Raw genomic sequence first — 15200 nt, forward strand, 5'->3', positions numbered from 1 at the left:
AGAATGTTTGGATAAACTATGTAGTGTGACCAATTGATTAAAACACAAAAAGATTTTGTTATCAAATTTGTTATATGTTTTTTTTTACAGTTAATAACAAACAAGATCTAACATAAAGTATACAATACATTGCTGAGTCATATAAAAAGTTAGCCACCTTTTTGTGTAGGGCTGAGCGATTTTGGTCCTAGTGGATAAAACGATATGGGATATTATTTCAGTATATTTTTTTTTAATGATTTTTGATACAAAATGTTGTTTTTTTTCTAAATGTAAGAAAAAACAATAAATATCTCTTTAAAACACCACATTATTGAATATCATGAAAAAAACATCTGTTTCAAATATTAAGTTACTTGTTAGAATTGTGTAGATGATCTTATCTGGACAAAAATTTAATGATATACATCATGATAACTACAATATATCACGATCTGGTGAAATTTCAGTATGTTTTGATCAGGTGATATTACTGTAGATATAAATCCCTATATTTATCGTAATACTGGTATATTGCCCAGCCCTATTTTGTGGCTTTTTTCTTTTTCAATTGCTATCAATTTTTTTCATTCACTTGTAAGTTTAAATGTCATATCAAAATTTCCATAATTTGTTTTTCAAATGCCTGATAAATGAGGTGTTTTTGTGTAAGCAATTAATTGGCTAAAGACGGAAAGCAGCCAAAAGCAGTAAGAACTATCTGTAAGTAAAAATCAGGAATAAGAGATTTTCTTGGGTTCCATATAACCACTATCACCATAACATTTTAAACTAACTCTACCACTTGGACGTACAGTTAACCATGTTATACTGGCATGAGCTAATGATAATCGTAACCAACCATCTGGTGGAAATTGTAGAGCTCTGTAATAAACAATTAAATATGGTTATTTGTGGATTATGTAGGTGTAACAATTGAGGTTATATGTCCTTAATGGAAAGAATTTAATATGGTTATTACTAGAGCATTTAGAGCTCTGTTATGCAATGACTGTTTAGCTCTGTAATAAACAATAGAATGGTTATTTGTTGAGCATTTAGCACTCTGTGATTCAATGTTTATATATACTGTTTAGCTCTGTAATTACATTTGCTTATGGTTATTTGTTAAGCATTTAAGTCTCTGATAGCTCTGTAATAACTGAATAAAGTTACTAAAATAAATGTCTGGTTATATACAGTTCTTACCTGCACACAAAGTATCTGATGACATTGGCATGACAAACTATTATTTCAAAGGAATCCTCAGTTTGATCTGCAGGGGCTCGATGTATATAATGTCTAAAAGCTGCCTCTATTCTTTGACCATCTGTGTAAAACTGCTAATTTGAAACAAAAGAAAAGATTCATAATTAATGAAAGGCCACCAGCAGATGACATCCTTCAAAGGTAATTTTTATAACATTAGTAAATTTTCCAGTTGAAAAAATTCAATTCAATTAACAAATTCTTCTTGGCTCTCAACATAAAATAATAACATTGTATGCAAATGGTTAATTTGTTCTATGGACCATTCGACTTGTGGTTTAGCATAGGAATTTAAGGAAATAAACAGTTTGTGGTATGATACTCATAAAAGTGTAAAGCTTACATAGTTTTCAGGTTTCCAATGTCCAACAGGTGGTTCAGGTGGAATAGGTGCTCCCTCTCTTAACATATCATTTTTTTCACGAGGTAAGTCTGGTAGATGTTTGTGTATGATATCAGCTGTTTCTAGTGCTCTGGTCATTGTTGAAGATATTAATTTTGTATATGGTAGATCTAACTCCTTTAATCTGGACCCTGTTAAATCAGCTTGTGTTCTTCCTTTAAAACAAGGTGGGCAATAAAATTTATATAATGATATTGAAAAGACATGTGCAAGGAGGGAAATTTTGCTAAATTAGAAGTCTACTCTGAAACAAAGATAGCTTGCCAGGCCAGGTAATATACGCCCACTGGCAGCTTTGATTTTGAATAAAAATATTTAGCAGTACAGTAACAATCACCAGTATGAAATATTCAACCTTCAGTCATACACTTCTTTTGAACTCTGTAGGGCGATACTGAATAATATTGATCAATTTTTAGCTCGTGAAAACTCTAGAAGGCAAATATTCAATCTCCAGCGCGGGACTGAATAATGAAACCAAGTTTTATCAAAATTCAGTAAGAATCATGCCTTTTAGAGTGTTTACAAGCTAAAAATTGAAAGCGTTTTCAAGAACAAGGGCAATAACTCATACTAAATATTTTTCGATTCTTCCGATTTTAAATAGGGTTCATCCTTGGGTGATTACGAACACTCATACCAAGTTTTGTCAAAATCTGTCCAGAATTGTGTCTTGTAGAGTGTTTACGAGCAATTGTGGACGGACGGACCGACGGACTGACATGGGTGACGGCAATATACGCCCTCCATTTCATGTGGGCATATAAAAATTCTGGTATGAAGATCAGAATCTATTTCATGATCATTTCTTGAACCTATATTCTTTTGAGCAAGTATCAGAATTCCTGACTTGTCGTGGACAAAACTTATTTTAAACACATTATATTATATATTTTAGTAATGTAGAAGTGCCAAAATGGTCGTGTATAATTTTTTCAGAACATGGATGGTAAGTGCCAAAGTGGTGTAATGTGCACATAAGCATCAAACATGGTGGTAGAAAAATTTACCTAAAGTAGTGAGGTATCTATCTGTATCAGTTAGACCATTTAGGTTATATTGTCCATGTCTTATCAACAGTATATTTCTAGTTGCTGTAGGAGTAACGTCTAATATGTCGTTCTTAATATTGTTATTTTCATCCTTCTCAACTACACCATTTTTACTTGGTTTAACCAAACTTTTAGGGTCTCTCCTAGAATAAGAAGAATAATATCTAAATGATATCTTGTTTCTAACAAAGGTTAAGACCCCCATGATTACACAAAATATACTTGCTTGGCCATTACCAAGTGATTTAAGTTCAGGTTATATGATGTTTTATTTCATTTACACTCAATTTAAAAGGCTTAAACATGTTAAAGCTATGTTAATGCAAACTGATAGTAGTGATAGTTACCATAATGTGCTGGTAGGTCTATCCTGTACACATGTCAATCTATACTTTACTCAAGGTAAATAGCTCAGAAATGTCTAATCCAAGTCAAAATCATAAACTCAGCCAAGGTATCAACAATAATGGAAGGTAAGTCTAATCAATACCGTACTCTTTCTCTTTTCATGTTATTTATAAAATTATTACCTGTCCCAGTTATGATTCCATTTTATCTTGGGGTATGGAATCTCCTCGCTGACATTTGTCCATGATGCACACAGCCCGGCCTTTGAACTCCTCTTGTCATAAACATAAATACTAAGAAGAGTAATTGCACCAGCAGTTGTTGCAGCGCTTAATTTACTAAATTGTTTTAGAAAATGTAGGGGATTTTTCCTCCAAGTCATGTTCAGCTTGAACACCAAATTGTTCTTCTTCAATAAAGAGTTTGGGAGAAATATTTGCAATGTTCTCTTAATTGCTAAAAAAAACCCCATAAATTTAATTATGATTTGGGACTAAACGTTTAAATTAGTTTACTAGTAATATTAAAACATTAAAAAAATCTTCTACAAATATTCAGAGGGAAATTTAGAAACATAACATAAAAAATGGTTTATAAATAAATGCTCCCCCCAAAAATACAACATGGCTGCCAAAACCATCAATAACGAAATCTATCCAGATTCAACGATTACATTAGCTTTATTCCGGGACGTCGACAATACTAAAGAGATCAGACAATGTGTAATGGACGGACAGTTTGAGGCAGCAATACTGAAATCTTCAATGGTACCTCGAAACGTTCAATAATTTAGTCCAATCTGATGCTATCTTGTTTCCAACATTTTTTTACGGATCGACTACAGTAATCTGAATAGGTTTTACAACAATATGAACTATTTCATTAGTCTGCTCTTCCAATTTACTTTTGAACTGTCATAACAGTTTTTATGAATTTGATTTTTACAGCCTATATGCTCAAAAGTGATCATCATTACATCAATTACACAATATTCCTGTTTCTAAAACAATTGATCAAATGGATGGTGAAGTGCCCCTTTAAGTTATCTTAGTTAAGTGATTGTGTCCAACCTTGAATTATATATTATCCATGTTACACCATTATGAAAGATAATATTATTTATTTATTACAGATAGTTGATCCATTTCAAGTTGTAATTGCAGCTAATAAAGCAGTTCATCAAAGTAGAGTGACAAAAACTATGACGAAAAATGTCCATACAGAAATCTTGTACAATTTATCACCAACAAAAAATGTAACTATTAAGCTTAGAGCTTCGGTGTTTTTTTTTTTGTATCAATAGCAATCTAACCGAAATGATAACAGAGTCTTGAACTCTTTATCCTGCCCTTAAAATTTATCATTACTGACTGAACTTTTTGTTTGAATGTTTCGATTTGGATTTCAAAGGATTGTAAAGTGGTTTTTATGGCTTATCTAACATAAAGGCCCTTAGCATTTATCAGCTTTTGTGATAATGATGGAATATTCATTTTCAGCATTCCTGTCATTATAAAAAATTTAAATTATGCAATGATGCCATCCCTGTCCATTTTACACATTAAATGTTCAGAGTCTGCGTTATAGTAATATAGGCAAAGCCTGTTCCCCAATCCTTTTCATAATGTATATCTATATAATTGTGAATAAAATATTGTTTGCAAAACAATCCAGTTAAATTAGAGGTTCTGTTTTTCTTTTACGTGAGATGTTGACTAACTGTCAAAAAAAGGTTAGCTATCTTAGAGATGAATTATTTTTATTTTAGATATCAGATTCATTTCGTAAGTTTGGTGCAGGAGATAATGATACCAGTGTATTCATAGCTATAATTGATGATGCAGACCATAAAACTTTTAATATTGTAAAGAAAACAGTCAATGGAAAGTTAGTAGATGTCAATGAAGTTAGTGAATTAACTGATTTGGTTGCTGTTAAAAAGGTATTCACTTCAGTGAATTTGAATGGATTTTTTAATTACACTTTTCTAAAGAAAAGATCTTGCTTATCAAATGAGACTGCTTAACAGGAAATCCTTAGCAAGAACAAATTTCAGGTTCTTGTTTAAGAAGCCTACATAGACCTAGGCATTGCCTTTTTTTGTTCATAACTCATGTTCACAAAATTAGATTCATTTTAGAGAACATAAAATTATTGTTTTTTTGAGTCTATCTTGATTACTTAGAGTTGAAAAATTATTAAAGTTAATATCACCACTAGATGTTGTAATCTTGATGTTTCTTTTCTAGATCTATAAATTAACTGATGAAGAAATGAAAAGGTCACCATTAGATTCTATTGTTACTAGAATCGCAGCTAAAGACATTATGACAGTATGACCTCGATGATCCAAGCTATTTTCCCCACATGATTTGTGAGAAAAAGTTTAATCGATATGTTAGAAAACTGAAAGACTGTAGAAGAAATATACAGAAATTGTGTTTTTATGAAATCACTGATGCATAAAAGTATGTGTGCTTGAGTTTTCAGGACAATCAAACGATTTTGCACTAGAGTTGTACAGGACTTTATAACAATGTGCATCAGATTCTGATAAAAAGATGTCAAAATGCCTACAAATCACCATGTGAAGGTTTGATGAAATAAAAAAAACAAAGTATAAATAGATGTTCTATGTATCTGTTTTTGTATTGGTCTTGCACTGCACAATGGAGCAAATTTTCCTAGGAGATCGGTATATGCCTTGTGTCTTGGAATAGGCCTAACCATCTTAAGCATGCACACTGACTTATACAGACTGTAGTACATGTACCTAGGTTTACTGGACCAGATCATTTTTCATGTCAGTCCATTCGAACTGCATCACTGACAGGGGGGAAACATTGTTGAAACAAGAACTAATGGTGAAATTTTAAACATAAAATAACAGTATAATTTTTTTATTCTGAAATATGCATATATTTCCATTTGTAAACCATCATACAAATATTATGTTAATAGGCAAACAATAAACAAAGTTGACAATAATATTCATTGCTTAGCAGTGCATAGCAATGAACTAGATATTTTAACATACAATTAGATTGCACATAGTGAAACTCTATGGTTCAGGTTCTGTTATACTTATGGTATTCCATATGTGCATTTGTTCAAAACATTAACAAATCCAGTCTTATGATGTGCATGCTAGAATTGACATAATACCAGCTATATTTATATATATATTTTTTTTTTACTGAACTCCTTAAAAAAATAAAGTGAACAATATGTTTTTAATTGTGCTTCAATAAAAATGTCCCTGCTTTTGCACTGTGGGAAATGATATTGGATCTACTAACGTCAATTCTCTAAAGAAACAGTCTTTCATTTTTCACATGCTAAATTACTAAACTTTTAAAGTGTTCAGCCATTATAATCAAATGAGAAATGTGGTATTATATCACACATTCAGTTTAAGCACCTAATTTTGCTGAATTAACTTTTATATTCTCTTTGATTCAAACTGGTTGATTTTATTTTGTCTCAGATGGTCATTTTGAAATTTGGCAATTGAAAGAAGCTAAAAGAAATTTTTTTCTGAACCAGAATATTACTCAAAATAAACGCATTTCTTTTGGAAATAAGCCATATTTCAATTAAAACAGAAAAAATTTGTGCTTCCGATTTTTTTGTAATTAAGGCAGTCAACACTAATAATTTAAACTGGATATTTCAATGCACCTAAATTAATAGGCACATTTGGAATTACCAACAAAAGTAAAAAAGTCAATGGTTCAGTCATACTGTTTCAAAGCTATCAGAGGCCTAGTAACAGTCAACAGGTTAAGGTAATGTCTTATATGTACAATCATTTATTCTATAGCTCCTTCATGCTTCAACAACCATACTTTAACACTATTTCTAGTGCCGCCATGATAATTTCCTAGTTCTCCACTGGACTGTATCACTCTATGACAAGGCATTAAGATCATAATGGGATTGGTTTTCATGGCAGCTCCAACAGCTCGACTGGCATTTTGATTGCCACACAATTCGGCTAATTTACCATAAGATATACATTCACCAAACTGTACCTTCTCTGGTAAGGTCTTCCATACTTTTTCAGTAAATGAACCTGAAATATAGTGAATTTAAACAATGTAAATGAACCTGAAAGAGTGAATTTAAACAATGTATTTGAACTGAAATGAAATGAAAGGAGTGTCAAAAAATAGCACTAAATATATGAACAGCTGTAAGTGAATGCAACATAGGACCGCTTGGGTGTGAATCATGGAAATATACGTACAATAGAGCAGCTGCTAGAGTTGAAAGGGTTAATATCTGAATTCATATTGAATCATTACTTTGATATAGCTCAAGAAACAATCACTATTCAAGGCAATGGTTTGCCATTTTCGGGTTTGTCTTGGAACTCAAATACATGTAAATAGTCTCCAGTAGTACTCTCACTATTCTGACTCTTCAATAGGAGTTTGAATTACATAAATCAAAGTATACCCGGTTAATAGACAAATATTGCCACATAATATTTACAAAAGCCCATACCTTTTTTAGAAATAGACAAACAGACAGGAGGATATGTAATAGTGGTATGTTTATGAAAGTAACTTTTTAACCATTGAGCACATTGCATGGCAGGTTTATATGCATAACCATTATCTTTATATAACTGTGAAATCACTTCAACATCAACACTGAAATACAAGTTATTCCCCTTTATTCCACAACAGATTTAATACATACGAGCCTTGTCAAATCAAATCTAGGCCAAAGAAACAAATTTCGATCAATAATGTCAGTGGTTTTCAACCTATATTTGTATGTAACCCAAAATCTTAATGGCATGAAAATGATGTCTCCAGATATGTTATGAATTATGTTTGGATCCTAAAACAGTTTCGTATAGTATTGAATACAAACTGCAGCAAGTAATTCTCTCAGTACTCAGTTCTACAATGATAGCCCAGCCCATGTATTGTGCAGTCATATGAGATGTGGCCTGTGATACATCAAATGTCCCCAAAGTAAAGTGCAAATCTCTGTCCTATGTACCACAATTTTTTTGGATGAGAATGATCGTAGGATATAAAAGCACTATTTACTCTTAAACTGAGAATCCTGATTTCTTTCATATCATTTGATTGGTCTAAATTACCACACCAATAAATGTTCTTAACAGTTTGTACACATTTCCATATCTTTTAGGTGAAAAACAACTCACCCAAGATCCGGTAAAAAGTTATCATCATTAATATGAGTTTCTTGTCCTAATGAGTGAATACCTTTAGGGCAGCTAGTTAACACTAATTTTCCTATTGGTGAGGATAATTCATAAGTATTGGTTGGTCCGTATAAACAGGATGGGGCTTTATGAGATTTATGACTTGGCATTTTGGTACCTGAAATATTCATAAAAAATCTAAAATATTGTTTTCCACTTGATCAGATAAAATATTAATCATGGTTTACAAAATTTGGAAAGAAAGACTAAGCATTTATAAATCTATAGCAGTTGCTGATCATTTTCTAAATCATCCAATGCAATATCAATTCTAACATCAAGACCTTGGCTAATGCTTCTATAGGAGAGAATCTTCTATAACACCCAACACCAAGAACACGCTCTAGAAATGCGCAAATATGATCAATTGGCATTTTATGACTGTTCTGAATCTCCAACTAAAACCAAAAGAATTCTTGTAAAGAATGAGTTTCTGCCCAAAGATCAAATGCTTTCATTCAGGAGTTTTCTTACTTATATGAAAATTTCTTTGTGTCCAATCAGTTTCAAAGTTTTTTAACAAATGCTTTTTCAACATCTGAATCAAAACCTGAACAAATATTAATCACTTTTGGATTTCGAGGTACTGGCACCACTTTCTCCACCTTTCTTGAGCAGTTTAAAACTTTTGGGTTCAATGGAAGATGCTTTCAATGAAACATCTTGTTCAATGTTACTATTTATGGCTTTCTGTAAATTCTGAAATTAGAAAAATTGGCGTAAACAGCTTACTTATATCAATCTATTCAAATGTTCTTGATTTCAATGGACGGAATTCCAGACAGTTATTGCATGTCAAATATGCATCATCAAAAAAATTTAGTATAAACATTGTCTACATATTGAAAATTCTACGTCCTTTTTTGCAAAGTCAGTTTTCTGAATTTCATTCCATAGAAGTCGCTTCTTGATTCAATATCCAAATTCATCAAATTTAAATATGTTTTCCTTACATCCCAGAAAATGTCCACATACCTTTTTCAATTTAAATGTCTGTAATTCTTTTCCTTTCTTTGGTTTAATACTCAGATGTCCTGCAAACCACAAATGAGAAAAGCTTTAAAACTACAAAATGGTGATCAAGCTTTATTACAAGCTATATATTCCTTATACACGATACATCAAGATCTTATGCAACAACATTAGCTTTCAAATGTAAATCAACTTCCTGTGTAACAAAAGGGGTCACTGAATTTAAACATATTTATCTAACAGACTTTCCAACCGCTGATGTCTATTGCATTTTACAAATTATTTATCTATCATCATCTGATTTTCAAATTAAATTTTTGAAAGCAAAAAGTTTCTTTATAATGAAAATTACGAAGATGATTCAAACTCAATACATCTATGAAACAACAGTGGTTGGGAATCAATCAATTTTTTTGTGTGTGTCTGAAATATCAACATTTTGTTTATAATCTCAAAATTACTGCTCTTTAATGACGAAACCATTCTATGATCTCAACTCAATCCGTAGTATTTTCAACAAAATGGACACATGTTTGTTGTGATGAATTTCATCTTTCTATTTTCTACAGCCTTTAAAATGTCAGCCTTATACATGATCATACAATCATTCTCATAAAACTAAAGAAACCTTTTCGAAGGACGTGGTTTTTAGTAGGCCGCTGTGATTTCTGCTTTCCTTTTCCTGGTGCTTGAACTTTAGCTTTCAACTTTCCTTGCGCCATGCTCTCTCCAAACACTGTAGATATTAAAGGACAAGTCAATTAGATATGAATGGGGTGTTAAAGATATAACATTGAATAATTTAAATCAAGTATCGAAGTTTTAAAGATATTTTCAATATACTGAAAAATAAGACAAATTTTCACAAAGTTTTTGAAAATGATCAGTTATAAATTAAAGATCGAACGTGTAAAATATTTTGACATGTCAAACCTAACATCCCTTAAAAAAGTAAGCCTGGTCCATAAACATAAGCAGACCAATGGCGAGGAGGTAATGAATTGCTTTAACACGCCTCTTCCAATTCTAGGCTCTGTACCAAGGCGAGTGTGCAATTTTTTCAATTTTTTGAAAGGTATGTCAATTTTCTTCTAAGTTCTAAATGAAAATTTATGAAACAATAGCTAGATTTTAAGGTTTTTAGCTAGATAAATTTGTTGACTAAGGAAATGTAATAAGAAAATCAATATTATTACACTGCTAAGAGAATGGTAATCTATTTTTGTCTATGCCCTGATGCCACTGATGGTCTTTGGAACCACATTCATGATTTTGAACTAATTGCTATTAAATTGGAAGAGCAAAATTGTTTCATATTAGAAGTCTGAAACTGAAATTATAATTGACTTTTTACTGGACTGTGTATTTTGAAATAAAAATAAATTTAAAGTTTTCACTTTGCATTATCAAATGAAAGAACTTTAAAGTCTACTGTTTAAGTTTTACTCAATTGCTGATACATGGATAAGTAAATTGTTAGTTTTTTTCAAAATATTAAATCAAAATCCACTTACTTGCAATTTGAATTATAATTCTCAGAAGAAAAATGGAAATGGGGTATTATGACTGTTGTTTTTCAGTTGATTCTAATGAATAAAACAATCAACTTGACATTTGACTCTTCTGATAGCCAGCATTTGGAATATGAAAATTAAGAAATGCCTAATTGGATGTTGGTAGGTACCATACTTTTTCCATTTGGTTGGGAAAATGTTTAACTTAGTCTATCATACTTGACCTTGAATTAAAGAGTTCAGGCATTACCTCCTAAAGCCCCTCTCTGTCTTTGAAGATTTTCTGAAATATTCCCTTTTTTGGCCTTCGATTTTATACATCAGATAACATTGATTGCTCCAAGCAGGATTGAAAAAAAAAATGGTTTAAGATACAAATATTTTAAAATTTGCTAATGACGTTGTCATTTATTTTGAAAATTAGTTTTTGGGACTCACAGACTTTGCTATGTTTTATGGTTAATTTTTGTTCAGATCCAAGTTAAGTATTCAGTAGTTCAGGACAGATATATCTGCAGTCTTCTTGACCAAGGGCTGAAAATTACTAATATTTTGCCCAAATTTTGAAAATATTATTTTAGAAAGCTATCTGGTCATGCCTGTGTATGATTAATCTGATACCATTGTTAGATGGTGATGAGAATATAGTCTCATAAAAGAACTGGCCTGGGTCACAAAGTTAAGATTCACCTCAGAGATAGAGAAAATATATATATAGGACTGAGAGATATTGTACTGATTTCAGATGGTTGATAGGAAAGGATTGACTTACTGAGTCCTTTCTCATATTACCTAGGTCACTTATCAAAATACATAGATAGGGAACATTACATTGTCTTAATGACTTTTTAATCTGTTTTAATAAAATTGTTCAACAACATATTTATGTACACGATGTCTGCATTCGGAATATAAATAGTATTGTTAAAGCCTATACAGATTTTTTTTTTATTTTAATTTTAGTTTTTAAAGAGGTTTTCTTGTCTATGAATATGTGTCATGGACACCTATAGTTACTGTTTATAGTTTACACAACTCTACTTTCCCTTCAAAAAGTTATTTCCTTGAATAACAAAATAACCTGACTAGATTTTGATAACACTATCATATCCTGTGGTTCTTATTGCACTCACTTTATAGTAAAGATTTTGAAAACAACATGTTTTCATATCAATATCCGGATACACTATAAGGAAAAATAAGACTATAAGAGATAAGCACATAAGATATAAGATATGTGCACATACAAATTACCCATTTGTGAATAGTGAAAAAGGCAAAATGTTATTTGTGTTGCATTGGTAAGGTTTGAACTAACTTACTGAAATATACTTTTTACTATTATGGCCTGATGCTCAGGCAACATGTCAACTTAGTGAATAAGAAGAATCAACACTGGTATATCAAAGAGTAGTTTAGAAATGACTTGCATCATACAGTACCGGTACCATGTACCAGCAGGAATAAATAGCTTATATAAAGAAAGAGGTTGTAAAAATAATACAAATTCCATTCTTGTTGGCCATCTGTTTTGATTCCACCATAAAACAAGCACTATTAATTTACTAGAATTATAAACAAAAGTTTACAGATGATCTGTAAATAGAGGATTTTTAATACCATTGGAAGAAATTCTTAGTTTTTTTATATGCCTACTTGAAGCCTCTGAAAAAAATCTTGAGGGGATTTAGACTTCTGATTTGTTTTCTTAATTTCAGCTAACATATGACTTAGAAACAGAGAAATGTGACAATTGTCTAGATATCCAGGCCATTTTAACATTTCCATTTAATGACCAATTATTGACCAAAATATTTAAACTTGCAACACTTACACATGCAGATGTTTTTCTTCAATAACAGAGAGACCAGAAGTTTCTTTTTGTAAAGTCAAAGTGATACATTCAGCTGAAATTGAGCAATATTAGCATGGATAGCAAAATATTAAATTGGATGATTCCTTTATCTGTAACAGAAGCAGTGCAGGAATAGTGCATTAGAAAGACAAACTTGTGTTGTGAGTGAACAAAGCTTACTAAGTTCCTCATTTACAATAATATATGTAGTCTATAGTGTGTCTGAAAAATCTTTCAGAATTTATTTATTTCTCAACTCTTAAAGAGATCTTCTAATGGACTTCCAACCATTTAAGTAAGTTGACAGCTTTTCTTCTCCAGCACATTACCTTTAAAGCTAATAGGTGAATACCTGACACTAGAGTCTATTGATATTTGAATGAAGATTGATTTAATGGGAGCTATTGTAATTCTAATTAACCTTTATGCGTCATATCAATAAAGACATTGTTCATTATTTGTTCATAGGTTCATGAAATATTATAATAAGCTAGAGGTATGAATGAAGTGGCTCATGACTGGTGAATGAATGAAAAAAATTAAATAATTTTTAAGGATAATGAAATTTAAAGATTTAGTGACCTTAACTGTAAACCTACTTATTAAAACTTACCGTTTGGTAACTAAGGTACTGAACTTAAAAAGTGGCAAAGCAGCATGGCAGAGCATAGTCTGCTTGTTGCATGATGACAGTTTATGGGAGGTCTCAAAGATGAGCATGAAAGAAGAACTTTACACCTTTCCTGGCCAAATTACATTTTCAACTTCTTCAGCTAATCTATACACTTGTCTAATTTTGAATTGAAATACACAATACTCATCTGGATTTGGACATTGAAAACGGTAGTTCCCGTGAAAATTTGATCAGGAAAAAAACCAAAAATCGGTAGAATTGGGTATCCCGTCGGTAGAGCGGTGGACAACATGCAAAAGCGGTAGAAACCTGATAACATCGGAAGATTACACATGTATGGATGTCCACAGCATTTCATATATATTGGCTTTCGGCAAGGGTTTTTAACTTGCCCATTGCCATGGGCGTAATTATATTACGAAGAATTGTATTCAACCAATTTATCTTATAATATAATAATAGGTCCTGTGTCTGATGAATGATGGAGGGAAGACCTCAACATTGAAATGATGTGCATAAATATGCATAATATATCTCAAAACAAACTGGATAGAGCACCTTTAAGAAATAACATATAGGATTATAATGATTAAATAAATAGACAATACACTTAGATTAAAATATGAGTTTAGTTTTGTCTTGTTAGTAAGTAGCTAAGTGGTTCAAGGACTATAATAGTGCTTAGTCGTAATTAGATAGAGATAACCAAAATGAACAAGACTAAGCCAAAGAAGGTGACTTTAAATACAAAACCTCTCAGAACTGGTACCAAGACAGGTCAGTTTTTATTTTCATGTTGCCTTATTTCTGATGTCAGTCTTTATTGTGTGCTGAACATCTAGCCAAGATATCTTGGCAATCATTAATCATTTGATTATTGGGAAAGAATGTCTGTACTGAAGGTAGAGTGATTATGGGATAGAGGGAGTTTGCTGTCCCTTTTGAATTTTGTAGGTGCTCAAAACATCAAAGCAAGTACAATTTTTCATCATATTCATCTGGTGATTTAGTCATGTCAGTTTTAGTTTATGCTAATTTTCATATATATAATTTTCATTTGGAAGCAGATCTGAGCTCTCTAATCAAGGAGTTAATAAAAACATAGTTGGTCTGGTCCAGAAACAGCTGTTTGACCAGAAGTCATGACTTAACTTGAAGGTCATGACATTTTTCTTTCATTTCTTGATTCATTACAAATTGTTGACCTTTACCTTCAAATTCCCTTGTGATTTTGTAGGAATTAGACCTTTTGATTCTCTGGGGTCCATTCTTAAATTATTACTGATTGGTTCTCCATATATACTTGGTCAGTTAAATTAGGTTCATTCCACATACATTTAATTTGTGGATTAGATTTTTAAGATTGATGTTATTAAGAGGATGATCATTTCCTGTTTTAATCCGTAGATAATTTCAGTTTCTTTGATGCTGATGGATTTGAGTATATTTGACCAAACCTAGCTTAATGAGAAGCTAATGAAATTTTAAATTAGAATAATTTTGATAAGGCTGTTGCTCCAAAACCCCAAAAATTCCCAAAAAGGTATGGCAGACAAGTTCTGATTGTGTGATCATTATTTTCAACATACATGTATATTTATCTTCATATTTAGTTAGAAACACAGAAGGCTCTGGTGATTTATGTCTTTTCCAGTGACAGGTTTTCTGACTCAGTAGCCTATATATTCTGATGTATCTTGACAATTTTTAATTAGATGGCTGAGACTGATAAGATATAAGGAATATATTATAATAGGCACCAGTATTGATTGACTTTTTTCTAGAGAACTATAGAGCTATAAATCGAAACTGTTCATGTTCTAATCTTGAGGATGGTTTTGAATCCATGACACTCAATTGTTTAGCAGACGACAATGAGTTATTGCTGCTTTTCTATTTGTAAAGGCTTTATTTTTCAATTTTTGTTCA

The 15200-nt window shown here is 31.5% G+C and overlaps 3 protein-coding genes across 3 annotated transcripts; 1 reads left to right on the plus strand and 2 right to left on the minus strand.

Moving 5' to 3' along the window:
* Positions 1-57: 57 nt before the first annotated feature.
* LOTGIDRAFT_203856 (hypothetical protein) lies at positions 58-3443 on the minus strand. Its single transcript, XM_009055650.1, has 5 exons — positions 3234-3443; positions 2662-2846; positions 1592-1806; positions 1189-1322; positions 58-864 (listed from the first exon to the last, which is right to left on the minus strand). Exons 1-5 carry the CDS (start codon positions 3431-3433, stop codon positions 714-716), a joined length of 885 nt encoding a protein of 294 aa, XP_009053898.1. The 5' UTR covers positions 3434-3443; the 3' UTR covers positions 58-713.
* Positions 3444-3669: 226 nt separating this feature from the next.
* Positions 3670-5678, plus strand: LOTGIDRAFT_215045 (hypothetical protein). The gene is made up of 4 exons (XM_009055651.1): positions 3670-3818; positions 4184-4306; positions 4820-4993; positions 5301-5678. Exons 1-4 carry the CDS (start codon positions 3675-3677, stop codon positions 5388-5390), a joined length of 531 nt encoding a protein of 176 aa, XP_009053899.1. The 5' UTR covers positions 3670-3674; the 3' UTR covers positions 5391-5678.
* Positions 5679-6863: 1185 nt separating this feature from the next.
* Positions 6864-7657, minus strand: LOTGIDRAFT_117209 (hypothetical protein; the record flags this gene model as incomplete). The annotated part of the gene is made up of 2 exons (XM_009055652.1): positions 6864-7126; positions 7561-7657. Coding segments are annotated over 2 exons (360 nt in total), but the record flags the coding sequence as incomplete, so codon positions are not given.
* Positions 7658-15200: the final 7543 nt, after the last annotated feature.

Source organism: Lottia gigantea (assembly GCF_000327385.1).
Source record: "Lottia gigantea unplaced genomic scaffold LOTGIsca_25, whole genome shotgun sequence".
Lineage (NCBI taxonomy): Eukaryota > Metazoa > Mollusca > Gastropoda > Lottiidae > Lottia > Lottia gigantea.

What these genes read in the sequence shown, in the direction of transcription:
- LOTGIDRAFT_203856 (XM_009055650.1), bottom strand. Translation starts at nt 3,433, where the DNA reads ATGACTTGGAGGAAAAATCCCCTACATTTTCTAAAACAATTTAGTAAA. An exon ending in TGGAATCATAACTGGGACAG is followed by an intron (nt 2,847 to 3,233) that starts GTAATAATTTTA and finishes TTCTTATTCTAG; the next exon opens with GAGAGACCCTAAAAGTTTGG. An exon ending in TAGATACCTCACTACTTTAG is followed by an intron (nt 1,807 to 2,661) that starts GTAAATTTTTCT and finishes CTTGTTTTAAAG; the next exon opens with GAAGAACACAAGCTGATTTA.
- LOTGIDRAFT_215045 (XM_009055651.1), top strand. Translation starts at nt 3,675, where the DNA reads ATGGCTGCCAAAACCATCAATAACGAAATCTATCCAGATTCAACGATT. An exon ending in CAATACTGAAATCTTCAATG is followed by an intron (nt 3,819 to 4,183) that starts GTACCTCGAAAC and finishes TATTTATTACAG; the next exon opens with ATAGTTGATCCATTTCAAGT. An exon ending in ATTTATCACCAACAAAAAAT is followed by an intron (nt 4,307 to 4,819) that starts GTAACTATTAAG and finishes TTTTTATTTTAG; the next exon opens with ATATCAGATTCATTTCGTAA.